The sequence below is a fragment of the Populus euphratica genome, unplaced genomic scaffold (assembly GCF_000495115.2).
Source record: "Populus euphratica unplaced genomic scaffold, PopEup_1.0 scaffold17.1, whole genome shotgun sequence".
NCBI lineage: Eukaryota > Viridiplantae > Streptophyta > Magnoliopsida > Malpighiales > Salicaceae > Populus > Populus euphratica.
The window spans coordinates 1,283,944-1,305,519 of record NW_011499884.1 but is presented as its reverse complement, the minus strand read 5'-3'; the positions used below and the strand labels follow the sequence as shown (position 1 = coordinate 1,305,519).

General features: G+C 31.6%; 1 protein-coding gene across 5 annotated transcripts; it reads left to right on the top strand.

Moving 5' to 3' along the window:
• The first annotated feature begins 1,157 nt into the window (after positions 1-1,157).
• LOC105130022 (protein lin-12-like) lies at positions 1,158-4,278 on the top strand. 5 transcript variants are annotated; one of them, XM_011032335.1, is made up of 8 exons: positions 1,158-1,630; positions 1,849-2,004; positions 2,643-2,723; positions 2,811-2,936; positions 3,071-3,151; positions 3,369-3,371; positions 3,883-3,965; positions 4,117-4,258. In XM_011032335.1, the coding sequence occupies exons 1-7, from the start codon at positions 1,525-1,527 to the stop codon at positions 3,948-3,950; spliced, it is 621 nt and encodes a 206-aa protein (XP_011030637.1). In that variant the 5' UTR covers positions 1,158-1,524; the 3' UTR covers positions 3,951-3,965; positions 4,117-4,258. The 5 variants fall into 5 exon arrangements, with proteins under 5 accessions (XP_011030637.1, XP_011030636.1, XP_011030635.1 ...); XM_011032334.1 differs by having other exon boundaries at positions 4,064-4,258; XM_011032333.1 differs by having other exon boundaries at positions 4,061-4,258.
• The last annotated feature ends 17,298 nt before the right edge of the window (positions 4,279-21,576 follow it).

Here is a 21,576-nt window from a genome sequence, read left to right as displayed (position 1 = left end):
TTATGTTAAAATATATATTAATAATATTTTTTATTTTTAAAAAATTATTTTTATATTAGAAAATTAAAATAATTTAAAAAATTAATTTTTTTTATAAAATATTGTTTGAAACACAATTTTAAACCAGGCTTAATGATATTAGAAGTTTCCATGATGTTGATTTTTTATGAAATATCTCTGGTTTTAATTCAAGCAGCGGGTTTTTTATAATGTATTCCACTAGATAACAAAATTCTCTTCACCTGTAACCAATCTATTTTGTTATTTTAACTATTATAAAGGATGGAAAACACGTGTCAACTCTTGTTGGTTTCAATTCTAGAAAAAAATTAAAAAGATTAAAAAATAAATGAATTAATTGCTGTGTCAACACGTGTCAACTCTTGCTGGTTCCAATTCTAGAAAAAAATTAAAAAGATTAAAAAATAATTTAATTAATTGCTGTGTCAAACACGTGTAAACTCTTGTTGGTTCCAATTCTAAAAACAATTAAAAAGATTAAAAAATAAGTTATTTTTTTATTTTTTTCTTACTAAAGAAATAATTGAATATTTTTACAAAAAAATAAAAAATGATTAAAACATTGCTGTGTTTTTAATAATTGATGCTGGATTTTTTTTATTTTTCTATTTAATTTCAAAAGAAAAAGAAAAAACTAGAAAATAAATAATTTTGATGTAAAAATTAGAACATACTGAACACATAAAATTCAAAATATTTTTTTAGTGTAAAATAAAACAAAAGGTGTTGCCCATTATAAAAGTTAAATCCGGGCCCACGATCTGGAGTTTAGACTAGAATCCAGAGCCTACACGGTTTGCTCTGGAATGTTGATGGAACATAAATAATGTCACCAATTCCGGCGGTGACTCTATTGAAGTCTCCAGACCCAACCCTACTTCAACGGTCATGGGTGCGAGCATTGACTTTTACTATCTACCGTTTCGAGTGTTTGTAGCCTGGAAACTTTTATTTTTTGTTTTTATGTTTTAGAAGTATATTTTATTTAAAAAATATTAAATTTATGTTTTTTGTTAATTTATTATTATTGTGATATATAAAAATATAAAAAAATCTTGTATTTTTTAATAAAATAAAAAATATTATCTTAATAGATTTTTAAATTAAAAACATTTTAAAAAACAAATATTACTGTAATACGAAACACAGGCTTTATATATCGAATGGATACGCATGGGAAGCAGAAGCTATATGCGGTGACATCTGAGTGGATGCAAAACCATACCCAAGCGCGAGCTTTTTCGCACAGGATCCTTCAAGCATCGCCATTTATTAACTAGTTCCGGGAACCACGTTCGTTCACACACACACACACACACCCACACACATAAATATCTTTGCTCAGAGAAGATGAAAAATAAGAGAGGTCTCATAAGAGTATGTGACCCAACAGGAGAAACTTCCAATTTTGTAGATCCTCTATCCTAGTTTTAAACTTCACATATTCAAGTACACCTCTTACCTCACCATCTCTCTCTATCTAATTCTCTGTTTGTTCCAGAGATGGCTTATGCCAGTACCTTTGTTACCTGGGTTGCAATCCTTTTTCTTCTGCAACCTTTGATTGCTAGAAGTGGCTTTTTATCTCCACTTATGCCTCCTGTCTTTGGTACTTGTTTTTCAATCCTTAATCACCGTTTGATAATTAATTAATTTAGTTTCTTGCTTGTGTTTTCCTTGACTGGTTTATACAGCTGCCAATTTTCTTTGATGGGTTTCGATCGATGTTAATAACATTTATCAACAGGGTTTTTCATTCTCGCTATGGTTTTGGTTATAATAACATCATCGTATTATGATCATTTTACTATGGTTTTTTATTACTAGATGATGTGTGCAAAAAAGTGGAATGTGGGAAAGGAACCTGCAAGCCCTCTGATAATAGTACCTGGTTTTTTGAATGTGAATGTGATCCTGGGTGGAAGCAGACTAGCTCTGACCATGACGATCATCTCAAGTTTCTTCCTTGCATAGTTCCTGACTGTGAGTTCTCTGTTTCTTCTTTTCTCTCGTGTCTTTAATCGTGGCAATAAGTACATATTTAGTCAACTACGAGTCCTGGGTGTTCACTTTAATGATTTAGCTAGCTGTGGTTTGTCCATGTCGGGCTATACATGGTGATTAGTAAAATATTACAAAAATTATGTGAAATGGAAGATCACCGAGGAAGAACAGAGTAAAAACTGTCTAGAAATATGTACAAAACTTTGTCTTAGTTTAAAGGAAGGAGGGAATATTCTTTTCAAAGGAGTGGAATTAACTAAAACAATTTAAAAAAAAAATCTGAATTGGGAAAGCAAATTTTATTTTATTTGAGTTGATAATTTATGCCAATCACAACCGTCCTTACCTTGTCAAGGACGGTTGTCTTGCTGAGATGAATTAAATTTACTAGAGAAATAAAACCGAATGCTTGTCAAGATTTGATGCCGATGGTGATATTTGCCTACATCATCAAGTCAAGGATTAGGTTATTGTTTATCTCCAAAAATGTTGGATAACTAGACAGAAAGATTAATGCGATCCATAACATTTTCGTATGATTAAATTTCGTGAAGAACTTTTTTTGCAGCTCTCACGCTTCTGAATTCTGATTAATTATCTGATCCTTATTTCCTTAGGTACCTTGAACGTCTCATGCATTGCAGCACCCGCACCTGTCCAAGGGAAAGCAAGCAAGGATAATGAGTCGATTTTCGATCGTAAGCCTTATTACTACCAAAACCGCACAATGTCGCTTGTTACTCTCTTGATGCAATCTTAGGCTTTTGGTCTATTTATTATTGTAGCGTGCTTTTGGACTAATTGTGGAGGTGGCTCCTGCAACAAGACATCTACATTTACTTACAGTTGCGCATGTGCAGAGGGTTATAATAACCTTCTTAATGTCTCTGCCTTTCCTTGTTACAAAGATTGTAAGAGACTCTGCATAACTTGCGAAATATATAACCTCTGTGTATAAAAGAATTTTCAATCTCATTAAATATTTCTGGAATTGATAATTTGTTTTGAAAATATTTACCTGGTTTTGTTTCTTGATTTGAACAAGGTGCAATTGGAATGGATTGCCGAAACCTTGGTATTTCAGTGTCGAACAAATCAGCTTCGGTTGACAATAGTAGGAATCAAGGTGAGGCTGTCAAGTGAAGCCAGTATCTGGCTGCTTATGTTCTTAACATTCTTTGCAATTTCTCCAAGGATTATGCAATGCCATGTCTTGCTTAGTGATAAATATTTCTTCTTTACCATCATAGTTTTTAGCCATCTAACTCTAATTTATCTTTCATTTATGGTCCTCTCACATTTTGGAGTTTTAAAGTGTTCGATAAATATCCATATCAATAAAGCTTGCATCCTGAGTTTTTTGCTAGAATTTTCCAACATAAGCGGTGGTTGTTTGTTCCTGTACATCTCAATATGTTTCTTGAAGGCATATGACCATACTGTTGTGGAAGAATCCCCAAGGTTGTGTCGACCCAGGCATTTAAAATTCCATAGGAAATTTGAACTGTCTGCGTAGACACACTCAATTTTGAATCTATATCTATTTCTATATGGAAATTCATTCTCTGGCCGTGTAATACCCAAGCCATGATCCAGCTCGTGAACTTTTCATTGGGATGCAAGATCTACCTAATGTGGTTAGAATGCCAGCTTAAGCAAATGTTTCCTTTTTTCCAGCCTAATTTAGAAGAAGCATGCTTTCTGGTTTTGAAGTTACTGGATGGCCGAAAAGGCCTGTTAAAGTCCATGATTGTGAGAGCATGTATCTTTCACGTTGCATATTCTATACTGCAATCAGTTTTGTGATGCTAGTGCCCCTATGTTTAACATTCGAGTGTCGCCTCTCCCCTTTTGCAGCTTCTTCGATTCTGCAAGAAAGGTTCCATTGGCTGATGGCATTGATTATGTTGCTGTGTATGATTTGACTGGATGTAGAACTAGTAAGGCATATGCTCAATGGTTGTGGCTTGTTATTATGGAGAAATTATTGTTTCTGATGCCTAATATACTCGGCGACATTTATCTATAACTTTAGCCTTTATAGATGCATCAGGGGACGAGGGGCAGATAGCTTTGTATTCTCACATATAGGATGAAGAGGAGAGCTAGATTTGGCGCGGAGATATGTCTGAGTTACTGAGCTATACTGAATTCATGTAGAGGGGACATTGTCTGCTGCGGCATGTGCTACAGTAGTGGCTTCATATACTTGGATGTACCCATAGTTTGATTATATTTGTCTGTTTATAGCAATCTGAGACACCCGAACGCACCGACCATCCAACCTTCATAAAACAAAAGTGCTGAGTTTTTGTGTTTTAAAAGTATTTTTTAAAATAATATATATTAAAAATTATTTTAAAAAACAATCATCATTATATTTTCAAACAAATACAACTCCAAAATCAATTACCGAAAGCTCCTAACAAAACATTTTCAACGGTTGATGTGATATTTCCCACATAAGAAATTGAACGCAACTACGGCTCATCAAGCCTTCTCTTTATGGGCTACTAACGCGGGGATAGATAGCCACAGCCCAACTTACCCTTGAGAGTAGTGCTGGGTTTGGTCGAGCATCTTTATGGGCCTCGAATGATGTTGCCTTGGTAGGTTGTTTGGTCCTTCGGGTAACTCTGCTTTCTTTTATGGTTGCTCCTGCTCTGTGTATTTAGCCACCTGGTTCAACGGTCCAGTTCTTTCTTTAGCCATCGCTAAAAAATTCATTTCTACATCTTTAACACTTTAATTTCTTTAATTTAGAATCAGAGGGTTATTAATTCTATTATGTACTTTTTTCCACGAGGCTGTTTAGTATTATGTTCTGATATTTGGATGTATTTTAAAAGATTTTTTATACAAAAATAAATATTATTTTAAATATTTTTTAATAAATTCGATATAATAATTTTTTAAAAAATATTTTAATATATGTTTAAACCAAAAAAAAAATCAAACACGCTTGATCGAACCACCATGAAACTCCATACCCCGTAAACGCCTAAAAAGCTAACCTATATATTCCAGCAGCTAAAATGTCCCATCATATAAAATATTTCCAGTACAGGTACGTAATAATAAGTCCCCGGCCCTCCAGCTAATGACACGAGTCATTTAGTACGGCGCCTCCCTGCCAGCGGACGTACGGCCCCCCAGTATAGGCTACTATTTTTTTCAGCCTACATAGATTGGACCCTAAGCAGCGAACAGTGTTTTTTATATTTTTAACTTAACGTAATTGATTGCCTGAGAAAGCATCCAAGAGGAAGATCCTGTCATTGCTCTTTTTATATCAAGTGCTTATTATAAAAAATATTTTAATATATTAAAATAACATTTTTAAAACCATTACTACAAACAAAACATCCAACTTAGGTAACGGATGTGTTTTTATAGTACTGCCAGTACACTTCCTGACTCTAATCTTTGGTTTGTGTGTGTGTGAATTATTGCCGCTTTTGCCTTCCTTGAATCTCTGCCTTTTGATTCCTCGGTTTTTGTTTCAAACAAAAAGCTTTCCTCCTTGTTTCAAGGTCCTCAGAATGGTGGAGGCATCTCGTCGAAACTTACAAAGGGCCCTCTGGTTTTTCACTGGATGGCTAGTTGCAGCCCTTTTCTTATGGTTTTCTCTCTGCACTTACTTCTCTCTACTGTAATTTCTTAACTTATTCCAGTGTTTACCCTTGTGTGCTTGATTAGATTGGATGCCGCGGCCCCTACAGCCTTCCCATCAAAATCTTGGTAAATGTGGTGGTCTATCAGTAGTGCCTTTGGAAATTGGAGCTGAGATGTCCATGTTTTTTAGCTCATTTATGTGACAGCAGTGGAAGTCGCATCCTTGATTGTAGTTTCCATAACTTTACCTAAATGCACTGAGGCGCTCTGTCGGTGGTAGCCAATCTCTGATCTAATTAACAAGCCCCGTGATAATCTTCCTTGAAATTTCAACTTCTTTTAATCATTGCAAATTTGCAAGCATATGATGCCATTCAAGGGATTCATTGCCTTTAGTGCTTAAGCCTGTAACCTTTTTTCCTTCCCTTCAGCCATTAAAGCGTTAAGTATAATGATTAGTGGAAGCTAAGAGGACACGTTTAATTAAGAAAAACAAATTGGTATGGTCATTTGGTGGGTTTGCGCCCATTAATTATCAAAATTTATATGTTCTTTTATTTTAGTGCTTAAAAACTTTAAGATTTTCTTTTATTCTTCATAAAATAAAATGAAAGTAGAACCTAACAAACGAGGGGGCTTTGAAATTAAGATTTTGAGAGTTCGATCCAAATTTTATAACAGGGGGAACTTGGTTTGATTTCACGCGATAAACTACAAGATGTAACTTTTTTAAAAAATACTGATGTTGTTAACTTTTTTTACCATCAATAAAATCTTTACCACGAGCTAAAGAATTTATACGTGCATTTAATAAAAAAATTAAGAATTACAAAAGTTAATAAACAATAAAAAAAAGTGAAAATTAAAAATAACCCAAAACTAACCAAATGGGTTCTCGTTAGAATCTAACTGCTACGTGAATCAGAATTCGATTCCATTTACGGGCTTAAATACTCGATAGATAAGTGCATCGATCCATGGAAGCTGAAGTGTGCTCGATTTCGGGGTAGAACATGTGGCACAAATGGCATGTCATCTCATAAGACTATCATTTTTAAGGCTCCCATAATGTGCATAGTGAGAATGGTTGCCGAGCAGCATCTTGGGGGTACATTGATGATAAAATATTCCACTGATGCCGTGTTTGAAATTAGGGATGGTGGATATTTTGCTCGGAGTGGGCGATCTTATGCTGGATGTTTGAATTTCACTTTCACCAAATTAAACTGGTAGGGACTACCTGTCATCCACGAGAAAAAGCTCCCTCTAAACATAGTATTCTGTGAAGCAAATTCAATGGTTCATGTCACCGTCCAGTTGGTAGTGGGTTTTAATCTCCTATTAATCTTCTCGATCCTCCAGTTCTTCCAGCTGACTTATCTGGATCTGTACTGATGCTGACCCATCTCATCATATCTGCTTTAATTCCTTGCCATTTGTTGATAATTAACTTGCAATAGCTAGCCCACAATTGGATGTATACAATCGCCGTCGCCAAAAGTGCCGTGTCTAATATTGTAGTTTAAAATTGCTTTTCATTCTTCTTTCGAACTGCTATTTAAAGAAGTTCTAAACAACTCGATCTCTCTAAATAGTTCAATCTATCTCGAACTGTTATTTATTCGCAAAATCAGCCTGGCATGATATATTCGGAGACACGAACCAATTAAAAATCAAAGTTTCCTGTTCGGATTAAATTATTGATTCCGGATACAGGACTGTTAAATTATGTAGCATCAATAATATGGTTCGAGTTATATTGTAGCAATAACGCTGATGGAGACAAAATGTAGGGGAAAGGTCACTTTCGCCTGCGGGATTTGACTCAAAGGTCATGATCAGAACTCCGGGGAAAATGGTCGCTTCGGCCAATGAGAAAAAATAGAGCCATCCACCTAGGGTTACAAGGAGGTGCTTGCAGTATCATGTTTAATGTTGATAATGAGATACTTCTGTCCTCCCAACCGAGGTACCCCCTCACTTCAATCTCCTCCCCGTCTCACCCTGAGACCTAGTGTCCCTGTCTCCCGGTATTAGATGAGAAGGAATTTGATGAGTGGCTATATTTTCTTACGGACATGGCTATCAATCATAAAAACCTATCATGATTCACGAATTCATTGACTTTCAGGACAAAAGAAGGAAAAATAATAGAATAGCTACGGCTGCCAAAAAGCCCAATATGCCGCTGCCGGACACATTCTTTCAGGCTAAAACTTACTAGAGATACTCCCTGGTTCCATAGATTGCAAGCTTTCAGGCTTTCCTGCACAATTTACACATGATTGTCCTAAGCTTCTCTCTTCTTACTTTCTTTTCTTGGAATGATTGTCCCGGTGTTCTTGGATGAAACGATGATGATTTTTTATCTTCCCTTTTCGTCTGACGGGTTCTATACGCAAAAAACTCACAATCCATAATATATTGGAGAAGAAACGGGAAAAATAATGTCCCGATTCTTGTATGAATCTCAACTCTTTTGTTTTGTTTTTTTTTTTGGATAATAATCTCAAGCAATATGTATCCTTTAATTCTTTATATATAAACATCATTACCAAGGTTTCTCACAGAATATTCTTATTATCTCCCCCAGCAAATTAAACCATGACAACTTGTGTTTATGCTAGTTATTCATTTTTATTTTTATATTCTAAAATTTGACCAATTAATTCTTATATATTCTTTGAGTTTATTCAATTTATCTTGGTGTTCTTTGAATTCTTTTGGTTAGCTCAAAAGTTACACGAACTGTACATGCTAATTACATATTAGTTAAATATTTTCTATCATGAAATGATTTTTTTATATTCATCTAGTTTCTATATCTCTGATAAATTGTATTGGGTTTTTTTTCTAAATAATTTATCAATTTTTTAATAGACAATTTATTTGGTAATATTGGCCTATATAAATATAAAAAAACCTTCTCAAAAATAAATAAAAAATATTTAATAACATTTTATCTGTATGCATGTATAGTAGAATCGAGAAGATAAAATCTGTATGCATGTATAGTAGAATCGAGAATTAATACAAGTATTGCTACAAAATCAAAATTCATAGCAGTTATTCCGTATTTATACCAATATTTGAGACAAATATCATTGTAAATACACATTATAATACCATTCTCAGCAGTTGTCTTTATTATACATGTTTAAAGTTTTAAGGCATTTATTTAACTTAAAGATATCTTTACCAATTTAATTTCATTTGAAAATTAATGCCTTTGTATATATAAAAAAATACCACAATTGCCACTAAAATTAAAAAATAAATCAACAACAAATATATAGCAATGGAAATTATATTTAAAATGCCATTTGAAGTTAACTATTGGATTAATTAGATAGATTAGAGAACACAGTAGGCAAGTAAATAAATTCAAAAGGTGCAAGAATTAATTTATTAATTTATAAACACAGAGGTGTAAATGAACAATCCACGGAAACACAAGTATATAATCATTGGTTCTGCACAATTAGAATTACAACCAGAATCACTATTATAGTATAGTTGTATACATTAGCCGACAATGTCACCTTTTGACCACCTTCATTTATTTTAGGGTGACCGGATAAGGTACCTTCATTGAACATGGACCGAGCAAGAAACAAAATATACAACATTTCATTTCTTTTGTTTTTTAATGAAAGACAAGATGTATTAAATGATGATTGGAACAATAGTAAAGGTTGTTTTTAAAAAAAAAATGTTTTAAAATAATTATTTTATTTTATTTCAAAAAATTTATTTTTAACATCAATATATTAAAATAATTTATAAATAAAAAATATTTTTAAAAAACAAAATATGCAAAACTCCAGTTGACGAGGGCCAAACTCTCCCTGAGAGTGTATATGGGAGTATTTTTGCTTTTGCTTTTGAATATTTTTAAAAGTATTTTTTGTTTTAAAAAATATTAAAATTTTATTTTATTATTAATTTATAATATTTTTCATGTGCTAGTATCAATAATTAAAAAAAATATTTTAATATATTTTTAATTAAATAAAATATCCAAAACAATTAAAAAATAAAAATCCAAGAGCCATCAGAAGGTGGCTAGAGAAGCTAAAACAACGTCAACATGTTATAACCGCTAAAAATTCTGGATGTCTGTCAAGACTACTTTTAGATAACTGATCCACTCGGGCATTCCCTTCTCTAACAATATGCATTAAAGCTTATACCAATATATATATATATATATATGCATTAAAGTAACTGATCGGCGACTCCTCACCAAGGAAAACAGATAACATAAAAACTTGTTCTGTAAACGCCATGGCTTGCTAACATCCAGCTTACCAATCCAACGAATAGTGTTAGAGGAATCTAAAAACACCATCATCTGTCCCAGATAGGCCCCCGGCTTCCCAATCAAAGACCCATCGGTATTTCATTTGAAGATGTTGTTCTTGCACGACCGCAGGACGGATTCTCACTGTGTTGGACCAAAGATGAATACCGCAGAGCTCCGCAACAGATCATCACCGGAATGAACAAACCGGTCAATATCAAGGTATTGAGCCCAAAAAGCTACCCTGTGGAAAACTAGAGCATAAATGCGATCTCAATCCAGCACAAAATCATCGAAGATACAATTATTCCTAGCCAGCCAAACAGACCAAGGCATAGCATGCAAAATAAGAGACCGTATCCTTCTTTGCATTTCTCCATGAGCATAGAAACTCCACCGCTGGAAGATTCCATCAATGGGATTAGGATCTGCCCACACAAATTAACCCCGCCACAAAAAATCCAAACCTTCCGACGTTGGTGAATCAACAAATGAGATACAGTTTCTTCATCACAATAACAAAGCAAAGCAAAGGACTCGAGAACAGCTATTATCCAGTTGTTTTTCTTGATCATAAAAATACGACGCTATAAAATCCAAACCTTCCGACATCAATAACACCTTTCCTATGAATATAATATACAGTACCGAGGTTCCCAAGAACAGTTAGCCAAGCAAAGGACTCAACTTTTGGAGGAGCTGGACCTTTCCACAAATAGCAACTGCATGGATAATTTCAGGTAGACTACATGTCATATTTGCGGATAGGCTCTCATTTTACATGTCCAAATCAAAGAACTTTTTTAAAATGATATACACATTCGAGAAGAGAACTGTTAAACCTCAATAAATTAATATTTTTGACACCATAAAAATTTATTAATTAATTGAAATATTATTTAATCAATAAATTGATAATTTATTGGTTTATGTATTAATTATAAAAATAATAATTTATAAAGGTACGTAGTCCTTGTTTTTTTCCCCAAACATTGAAGTTAATACATTTATTATGTATTGTAATTACACCAATACTAATTATGAATTATTGTTATTCTATGTATTTGTTTAGCCAAAACAAGTCCATGTAATTAGTCTTCTTAAATAGAAATAATGTATTTATTCATTTTTTAAAATTAAGATTATATTTGTTGTATACTTAATTATTATACTTTATGAATACTAAGTCAAATAAAAACATAAAAAAAAAAAAACATATAGTATCTTAACCGTAGCTTGCCATCTCAAATTTGCAAAGAAATCTTCTCTAAAGCTGTTGAGTGATAAACAAATTATTGAAAATATTACTGGAAATGAAATAAAAAAATATTAAAAAACCATCTCAACCCAATAACTTAAATTGTTAGATAAAACTTTAATTTATGATTTATATAATTTTTTAACATATATCTTCAACTGAAAATTCTTTTATTTTAAAATTTTCATAGACTCACACTATGTTATGGTTAATTTTTACCAAATTAAATAAGTGTAGTAAAATTTAAACTCATAACCATTTAATCAATAAAACTCTAATATCATATTAAATAACATATTTAATACAATAATTTAAGTTATTAAATGAGGTTTAAAGATATAATTTATATAATTATTTAACAAGAAAAAGTTGAAAATAATAATTATATACTAGAGTCTGTCTTTGCACAAAAATACTCTGAAAGCAATAATTAATCATATTATATAATTTTAATTCATTAAAAAATTAGAGATGAGGTTCTATGTATAAAGGTGTCTCAATCGAATTACACACACACATATATAATTCTTATATATAAAGAGATTATTAAGTTATGTATATTAAGTGAGACTTATGTTTTTTTAATTTATTATTTTATAAAATTAGTAAATTATTAATTTAGCACATTGATATGAGAAAGAACCAATAAAAAATTTTATTTAATCAAGGTTATATTGTATATAGGAATTGTGTTTTAGAAAAATTTCCTTCGACATATGCACAGGGATTTCGTTTCGATCAGTAAATTGTTTTTTATAATAATTAATTTTAAACAATAAATCCCATCTCAATAGCAAGAAAAACAAATTCATCATCCAAGACAAGACATCGGTGCACCGTTGGTCAATTTTAGCTAGCTTCCTTAACAATCCTCTTAGCACCCCTACCAATTTAATTTACAACGCATGCAGCAAAACTAAAGACGACATCTCGTCTCTCATCTTCCCGGTAATGGAATCACTATGTCAATCCGGAACGCAAGATCCTGTCTCCAGTGATCCCCTCCAAAACTAAATTTAGTAATTGATATAAAGACAATAAATATAATTAACGTTAAAAAGACACTGCCTTACTAAATTTACACATCACGATATTTATTTATTTTCTAGTTCGCCGGCGCCATTGTTCCTGTCATTGCAACGGGTATTGAAAAATGTATTGAATGAAATATGAAACTGTCCGATTGAAAACTTTTATTTCTTTGGTTCATATTCTGTTAAAAAAAAAATTTCATAGCAGCGAGTTTAATTGTTAATTATTGTTTTTAGCAAAAGTTTTCTATTAATTGCGATTGGACCGCAACCAACTTTTGGCAAAGAGGGCAACTTTAATTTCATTAATTAGCGGATTAGCGCACTGGAAGCCACCTTATAGATGAGAAATGTTATTGTATTTGCATAATGAAATGCCTAATTGCCAGGTCTCGAGTTATTATAAAGTGAAGATAGCCCATGTTCTCCTGGGGACAGGATCAACAATTACATGTAATACGTGCGTACTATAGTATTAAAGAAAGAACCATGGCCATTAAACATTTTTATCTTCCCTGTGCAATCGAAGTCCGACACAAACCTCAATGTACTGATTGTCAAGATTCTGGATATATTAAGTTTCTCATTCGCCTTCTGTTCATTCCAGTCTTAACCAACAGATAGTTGGGATTTTGATAAACAAAATTAAGTGCATTCATTCTCTAGTGATTCATTGCATAGCCCCACTTCTTTGACCATCGTAGGACTCTCTGTGAATTATTGGGTTCAGCTCCGTTGTGTTTGATGTAAAATAATGTTATTTCGAAATATTACTTGAACAAGAATGAGATTTTATAATTAATGGCGGATCTAGTATCCAATTTACAAAGCTGGAAGTCAATAAAAATCAACTCAAAACTAGGACAGTTCACTGTTACAGACGAGAGACATTCATCTGACTTGGGAACAAAAAAAAAAGGTCTCCATTGATACATTTTAATATTGTTTTTTTCCTCCATCCGCCGGGAACATTCTAAATATAGTCTTCTCGGGAGGAGAGGAGCTATCCTCGTCAGAGGTTAGTCACAATTCCTAGCTTACCACGAAACTTGTGGGCTCTGTGCTTCACTTTGTTGTCATAGATGCTTAGTTTTAAAAGATCTGAACCGGCAAAAGCACCACAAATCAGCTGAAATACATCAGATCTCGTGCTCAAATACGAACACTAGTGCTTCTAAACAATCCACTCCTGTCTCCACCTAGCACCTCTCCATATCTGCCGTTGAAAAGCAATCAAAAGGACTCTGGCCACCACTCTCCATAATAATAACCACAAACCCTTAAAACCCACAATAAATCCACTTCTCAACTGCAAAACTAGCATCTAATTCTTTTCTTTAAACACCATATCCGTTGATAAAGCAAGGATATTAATAGATATTGTAAACAAATATAACAAAATCAACATCAATCCAAGGAGCCTTCACAAAGGAAAGAGTTGGAAAGTAGGGGGATGGCCACCTCCCTGGACGAAGGGATTAAACCCTAGATTAGAGGATTTTTTTTTTTTTTAAAGGATTTTCTCTCCCTAGAAACTAGAGAGAGACGAGAAAAAAGAATTAAGAAGAAAATGTTTATGTTATGACGCAGCATGGACAACTACATGCGGATGTGATTGATGTAAACATTATGGTACCGAATTGGCTTGAGAAAAAAAGCTTAAATTAATACTGTACATGTTCAGAGAATGAAAAATCAACCTGGCAAGGATAAAATGGTAAAATGAGAAAAGCAGGCATTCGAGTCTCTCCTGCTTGTCCTCATTCACGGGGAAGAAACAGAAGATCGAAAGACTCGAAAAGAAAAGGAGAAAAAGCCTGTTGTGTTTCTTTTTTTGTTCTTTTTAACTAGCACAACTTGCGGTCTCGTTCAAGAGAGAATATGAAAGAAATCACAAAAACAGGATGAGATGATGACGTAGCCAGGCACGCCACCACGCGCACAGTAGCAGAGCACGGTAACATGATAATACAGGAAGTACCCTCTGCCATTAAAAATAAATAAAGAGATTCCCTGCTGAGATGAAGAGGGATGTTAGTTTTGTCAGGACTGTCTCCCTCTGTGTTCGTTTGTCAGGCTCCGAGAAAGTCAGGCTCCAGAGGCTCTCCGCCGAAGATAGAAACACAATCACCTGCTTCACCTGCAGTTGTCACCTCCGTACCTCCGTGGCTCCAGCACAACCATCCTACGTGGCTTTCATCTGCGGAGTATTGGTCCACGTGAAGTGGATGTCTTTCGGGGATGGGGATTTGCAAAATTTAAGGAATGTGATGGTGAAAATTCCACTCGAAACCAGCAAGAGTGTACACTTTTCTTCTATTTATTATTTTATTATTTTTGTTTTTAACGCCTAGGGAGGAGAGAGAATATTTTAAGGTGTATTTTTCATTTATGTTTTTTTATTTAGGTTGCGGGGCCAAGGCCTCTTTTATTGGTGATTTTTCCACACTTATTTCTTATAACGCCACATCTCTTGTATCTTACTATTTTTTTTTCAAAAACAAAAATATATAAGCTTTTTTAACATTTTCTTTATATAAAAAATTCTATTTGTAAATTAAAAATTTTATATTTATATTTATGTATTTAATTAGATAAATTAATAATTATACATGTTGATAAGTAAAATAAAAAAATTAATTAACAATAATTTAAAAAACAGAAAAAATTAAGAGAAAGTTATAAATTAAAATATATAATCTTGCAACATGGGTGATATAATTTATTATGTTTAATATGATTATAATGATATTTTTATTTTATTAAATGATAATAGAAATAAACACATGTATAAAAATAATCAAATAAAATATATATAGATATATTTTAAAAAAATATTAATAAACAAAAATAATCAAATCATATATATATATATCATATATAAGGTTACATATATTAAAAAAAATATTTTCATTTTATGTGAAAACCAAATAAAACTAAATGATATTTAGCCGAAGATTAAAATCAAAAGTCGAGAAATAGACATTTGCGTGTGTGTAATTTTGGAAAATGGGTTAAAGACTCGATTAAAATATTGAATTCTTATTCGCAAATTAGGTATAAATTAAATCATATTCTATTAAAAAAATATAATAAGAATTTTTTTAAATTAAAGAAAAGATAGCCAATAAAAAATTCAATAAAAAAACTCAACATCAAATTATAAAATTAAAGGAAAAACAAAACTCTAACAAATAAGCCTAACCTCAAACTTGCATATTGGACTAACTTTTTTTATTTTTAAAGGGTATATAATTTTTCATTTGCCCGTTATTTTTTTGAAAGAAAAATAAGCAAGCTACCTACTATCTACTATTCTAATTTCAGGAAATAGTAAGGTCATCAAAATATCAAGTCATGGGTTTTTTTGGTTAAAAAACTCAATTTCAAACTTTTGTTTTTTTATCCAAGAGACCTTATACTCCTTACAAAGCTATTAATGGCCCTAAATAACCAAAAATAAATAGCTCAATTTTAAAATCAACTCGAAATAAAATAAAAAACTTTATAATCTGATATCTACCATCTTATGTAATTACTAGCATAAATAACACATAGATAAAACTTTTTTCATTGAATGGAGTTTAATATCAAAATCAATTTTATTCATTAATAAAATGAGTATCGATCAAGATTTTTTTTAACTGAAATCCAACCACTCTCTCTTCTTTCTCAAATTAAAAATAAATAAATAATAAAAAATAAATAAATTTTTGAACAAAAAACAAATGTTCAAAACCTTGAGGGGCCAAAAGTTTATCGATTGAGAATTAAGAGGATCAAAGCGAAAATAAATCGATCCCTACCGGCGTTTGGGAGCCCACACCTTAGATAACTTCTCCTGGACGATCCTATCGAATCTTATCATGGCCATTCATGCAGCCATCATCAATCTCTCATCTCACTTGGGGACGCAGGCATTTAAGAGCATGTACGGCCTATGTCATATGCCCGCATACGACTGGATGCCCATAACCACCGCTACAAGCAAAACAATCGCTCGTTAATAATTGGAATGAAAGATTCGTTACAGTTATCAAGCACTGATTGCAGGGTAAGTTTATTTTCATAGAGCACGACGACCCCCCTCCCAGCTCCAGCTCCTTAATTGTTTCGCCATTACAGCCACCTTGAACCGAGCTCAGTGGATGCCTCTTCCAGCAACAGCCGTAAAGGATATGGTTGCAGGGACAGAACTCAATTTGTATGCAATTGATCAGCTCTCAATATCAGAAGTACTCGCCTTAGTGAAAGCTCCCAGGTTAAATAGCTTAGGACTAGAAATATATTTTTTGAAATATCTTAAAGGATGATAAGTGTTTGCTGGATTAACTTGTTTGGGAATGTTATTGTTATTATTTTTTAAAATAATTTTTGTTAGGGAATGTAATAAAATAATATTTTTATTTTATTTTTTAAAACATTTTTAAAAGACAAAAACAAAAAATACATAAAAAAAAAAAAGAGAAAGAGAGAGGCTGCCTGACAATATTAAATAGAATTAGCATGACATTTTATTCACAATAAATACGTGGGTCAATGACACATCACATGGTTGACCCACATCCCATCCCACTTGTTACGAGAGAGCTATTTTATAGCATAATTTTTAAATAATATATATTTAAATAATATTTTTTATTTTTAAATTTTAATTTTAATAATAATACATTAAAATAATTTTAAAATAAAAAATTTAAATTTAAATTTAAATTTAAATATTTTTAAAATTTAATAACAAACACGTCCTATTAGAATGAGAGTATGATTCACAGGAAAAGTTCTATCTCATCCAATGATTTTTGACAAAATTCACCGTTATATTGAATCTACAGTCCCTCGTTTCATTAATTACTCCGCATGGATACAGTTCACAGGTGCAATTCAGGTCCCTACGGAGGAGGGTCTACTGGCCACCATCCCCCTGCTTCTGCCGTTGTGATATCTCTCCATAATTATTTTTCCCCTTTCCCTTTTTTGTTTTCCATCTTATTCTTGAATTCATGTTCTCAATTTCTCCACTTTCTTCGAGGTCGAGGGTGGGTGAGTGGAAAGAGGGAGTGACGAAGGCTAGATTGCCGGTAAGCTGCAAAGGTGACGAAGAAAAGAGAGAGAACAACTTGATTTAAGAAAAGAGAGAGAATGGCTTGATTTTCTTTTGATCTTTCAAATTAATCTTTTTTTCCTTTTTTGTAATTATCTTCTTTAATTCAGTTAATTTTATTTTTCGGTGATAAATAAGGCGTTCCTGATTGGTGGCTAGACTTGTACCTGTCAATTGAAGCGGGAGGTGTTCTTTGTACACGTATGGTGCTTGGGCGCCCCTGGCCATATCTAGTTATCTGTTCATGCAAATGATTGGGGAAGGGGCTTCTATCCTTCTATGAGAAATCTCGTGCTTTTGCCTCAGGAAGAGTATTATTTGATTAGATTCGAATATTATTCCATTTGGTTCGGTCTCATTTAAAGACACAATTGACGGTTTGCACGTATAGATGATTTATTGGTAAGATCACTGCGTGAAGTAACATAGAAATAATCGAAGCACTGCCACGCAGAGGGGGTGAAAATGCTGCTGACCAGGGAGCTTTAAATAGTGTTTTTGCATTTCTTACAGATTTAGTCAAATGCATGTACAATTCAACTCTCAAGTCCCAACATGTTACGCGACAAAAAAAAAGAACAAAAAACTGATAGATGTTCCAGGTTAATCCCGATGAGATTCAAGTCTTTTGTTACCTTTACAGATATTTTTCTGTTCGCTTGCTAAAGAAATATGTGGAATAAATATAATTCCTGTTACAGTCTTATTACAGCTTGATTGTGTATATTTGAGAGCCTTGAAAAACTGTTTAAACCTACAGAACGATTGTTTTGCAGAGTTGTTTACTCTTTTACAGTAATAAATATTTGAAAGAAAGGCTTGGACAGGTCCGATATATCTCTCAGATAAGGAGCAGGGATTAAATTCTCCGGTGATCTGGAGCGGGTTGCCCAGTTAAGGCAAATGCGTTACCCAGATTGAAAAAAAAATAAATCAAATTAACATATTGTAAAAGTGCAAGTGTTTTTTATTTATTGTACCGAGACTTGAGAGACCCATGGCATCCGATGAGAAGGAAAAAGTGGCAAGGGATATCGTTGAAGGGGGAACCAAATCTTTCCGTGTGATTTAAATTCCAGAATGTACGTCCTGCTGCTGCTGCTCTGTTGGGCACACACCTTGTCCGCAAGTCCTTTCATGACATCTTTCCCTCCCCTTCACTTTGATTTCCGATCACAACTCACAGCTGAAACAAAAAGACAGAGAGATAGAGAAAAGCGAGAAAAGAAAAGGAAAAAAAAAGAAGGAAAGTCCTGTTCTTCCTCGACTAGTTTAACTTTCATGCTATTACTTGGCATTATCAACTAGAATTTTTAAAAAAAAGTGTTAGTGTTTTACTGTGTCGCAGGAAAGATTTCACTATAGATTCCCAAAATCTTTTTTTTTAACCTTTTTTTTTTTCATTTTGATATCTCAATTTTTTTTTTTTAATGTTGCGTTGTTTTGGTATTAATTATGGTGTGTATATAGGAGCCTCCTATTATTAGAGTATATTTTATTAGTCAGTTGAGGCGTATTTGATAAAATAATATTTAATTTTATTAATTTATAAAAATTAAAAATTTAAAGATCAAATTTAAAAGTTTAAATAAGTATTAAGTTCTTTTTGTTAGTTAACATAAGAGACTGATTTATATGATTAAAGAGAGTTTTTTTATGATTTAATTTTTTTTTTCTAATTTGATATTTTTATGTTGATTTTATTTAAGATTTGATTTGGTATTCCATTTTAGATGCCTAGCTACGGGGTTCTCACAAAGTGATGAGAAAATTCTAACACTATATTTAAGAAAATAAAATTATTTTTATCCTTAACAATTAAAAGTTAAAAAACCAAAATAAATATGGTGGGTTAGGGTAAACATTCATGTTAACTTGGATGTCTAGATATGGAGTTCTTGCAACGATGTGAGAAAAATTTGGTGCTTAATTTGAAAAAAATATAAAATATATATATTAAAAAATTAAAAGTTAAAGAATTAAAATTATAACTAAAACAAATATAATGGATTAAAAAAAAATAAACAGGTTAACTTGACATTAGGTGGTAAGTAACAACTCATTCTTGTTTTTTTCCTTGTTCTTCCTTTTCTCTTTCTACTATTCATGAGATTTATGTTGCTCTACCAAAAATAAAAGGTGTTGGTTTTTTTAGATTTTTTATAAAAATTAAATTTTTTTCAATTTCAACCTTAAATATTGGATTGATTGGGGATTTCAAGTTATGATCTTTTCGCACATTTCTTTCAATAGGGTTATTCTAATATCATATTTTGGTATTTTAGATCACGAGCTTAGTGGGTTAACTCGTGTTGACTCAAATGTTTTTTTCATTCATTTTCAATTTTTCCTTTCAATATTTTAGTTAGTTCATGAATTGAACTTCATGGTTTTATTTAATGTCTTTTTATGAGGTTATTTTGATCTCATAACTGGGTTACTAATTTGGCAAGTTGACTCAAGTTTTTTTATTTTTTTTAAATTGATTTTTATATATATAATTTGATCCTTTAACATTTTATTTGTTAGGAATTGAGCTTTGAATTTTTGTTCATTTTTCTTTTTAATGAGATGTCACATTCTTGTTTATTTTTTTGTTTTTTTATCAAATAGAATATGAAATTTTTTTAAGAATAATGAGAGGATATCCTTCTAAAATATTGCCAAGTGTTTATTTTTTGCATTTACTAATTGTTAATTTTTTTGTTTACCTCTATTTATTTACTATTGTTACATGATGTTTTTAATCATACCATTAGATTAAATGAAATTATTAAACTTAGTCGAATTAATGATCAAGTTTTGAATTTTTTTCACTTCTCTAAAAATATTTGTATCACCTAATCATTTTTTTTTATGCTAGTAAAAAAATTAGCTTGACCAACTATATAACCCAAACAACAAATCTAGTTTTTTTTCTAAGAGAGGGATTGAAGTCATTGTAATCTCCTAGCTTTATAAAAGAATTTTTCAAAATGAGTTATGAGTTAGTTGTCCTACTTCACATATAAGAGATTTTTGTGCAAGAAACTTTTAATAAAAATTGGTCGCATGGTTTTTTTTTTAAAAAATCTACAAAAGTGTTTGTTTTGTATAAATATTTGTATTTAAACAAATTTTATAAAAATAAATGGTGATGATAGTGCATTTATAATAACATGTGATGGTAACAATAATCAAATGATGAAGTGATGATGGTGATGAAATAATGAAATAACAGTGATATAATGATTAAATGAATCAAATATTTTGGATCATAAAACAATAATATTTATACTATCAATTTTTTTTGGCTTTGCTATTAAACTATGATGAATGACTTAAGCTTAAAAAATTCAAACCCAATTATTTTATTAATATTTAGTCAAGTTGCTAAATTTATAATTCAGGTTATGAATTCAACTAGATCAAAATAATGTTTTTATATATTATCATGTGATAAAAAATACAAAAAATAATTTATTATTAACCCTATAAAAATATAAAAAATAATTTATTATTAACCCTATATTAAAAGATAAAATTTAATGAAAACCTTACACTAAATGATAGAATTGCAAAATAGAAAAAAAATAAAAAAATCCATTATAATTTTTTAAACTTAAAAAACTCTAATTTAATTCTTTGATTGATATTTATTTAGTCCGCTAAACTCATGATCTTAGGTTATAAAATCTACTAGATATAAATATATTTTTATATGATAAAAATATAAAAAAATAATTTATTGGCTTTGATAATATCTCATAAAAACCTTTACATTAAATAAAAGGCTTTGATAATATTTCATAAAAACCTTTATATTAAATAAAAAAATCTAAAACAAAATAAAAATAAAAGGTACGATGCAAAAGAACCCAGCCCCAGCCACGCTGAGCTGGGGTTATCTAAAACAACCAAGCGCATGGGCCTGAGGAGGGGTCCCCCCCTTTTTTATTTGAAAAAAAAAAAAAAAAACAATTCGCCTGTGTTTGGGGAGTTGAATTCGTAACTTGTAACCAAATGACTATAGAAACATATTAACTTGGTTTTCCTATTTTTACTTGGAAGAAAACATGGCGCTCTCAAGTTTTGAACTCAAGATCTGATGTTACTTTCAAACATTAATAAAACATAGAACTTGTAATCCAATAATTAAAAAAAAATATTTACGTGAATTTTTAATTCATATAAGCAGTAAAATTAACATGTTCGGTTTGGATGTTTTGATGATTACAAAATTTAATTTAGTTTTTGTATT

Excerpts from the sequence above, each read along its gene's own strand:
- LOC105130022 (XM_011032332.1), top strand. The coding sequence starts at position 1,525 with ATGGCTTATGCCAGTACCTTTGTTACCTGGGTTGCAATCCTTTTTCTT. Across the intron at positions 1,631-1,848 it reads ACTTATGCCTCCTGTCTTTG|ATGATGTGTGCAAAAAAGTG; the intron begins GTACTTGTTTTT and ends TTTTATTACTAG. Across the intron at positions 2,005-2,642 it reads TCCTTGCATAGTTCCTGACT|GTACCTTGAACGTCTCATGC; the intron begins GTGAGTTCTCTG and ends TTATTTCCTTAG.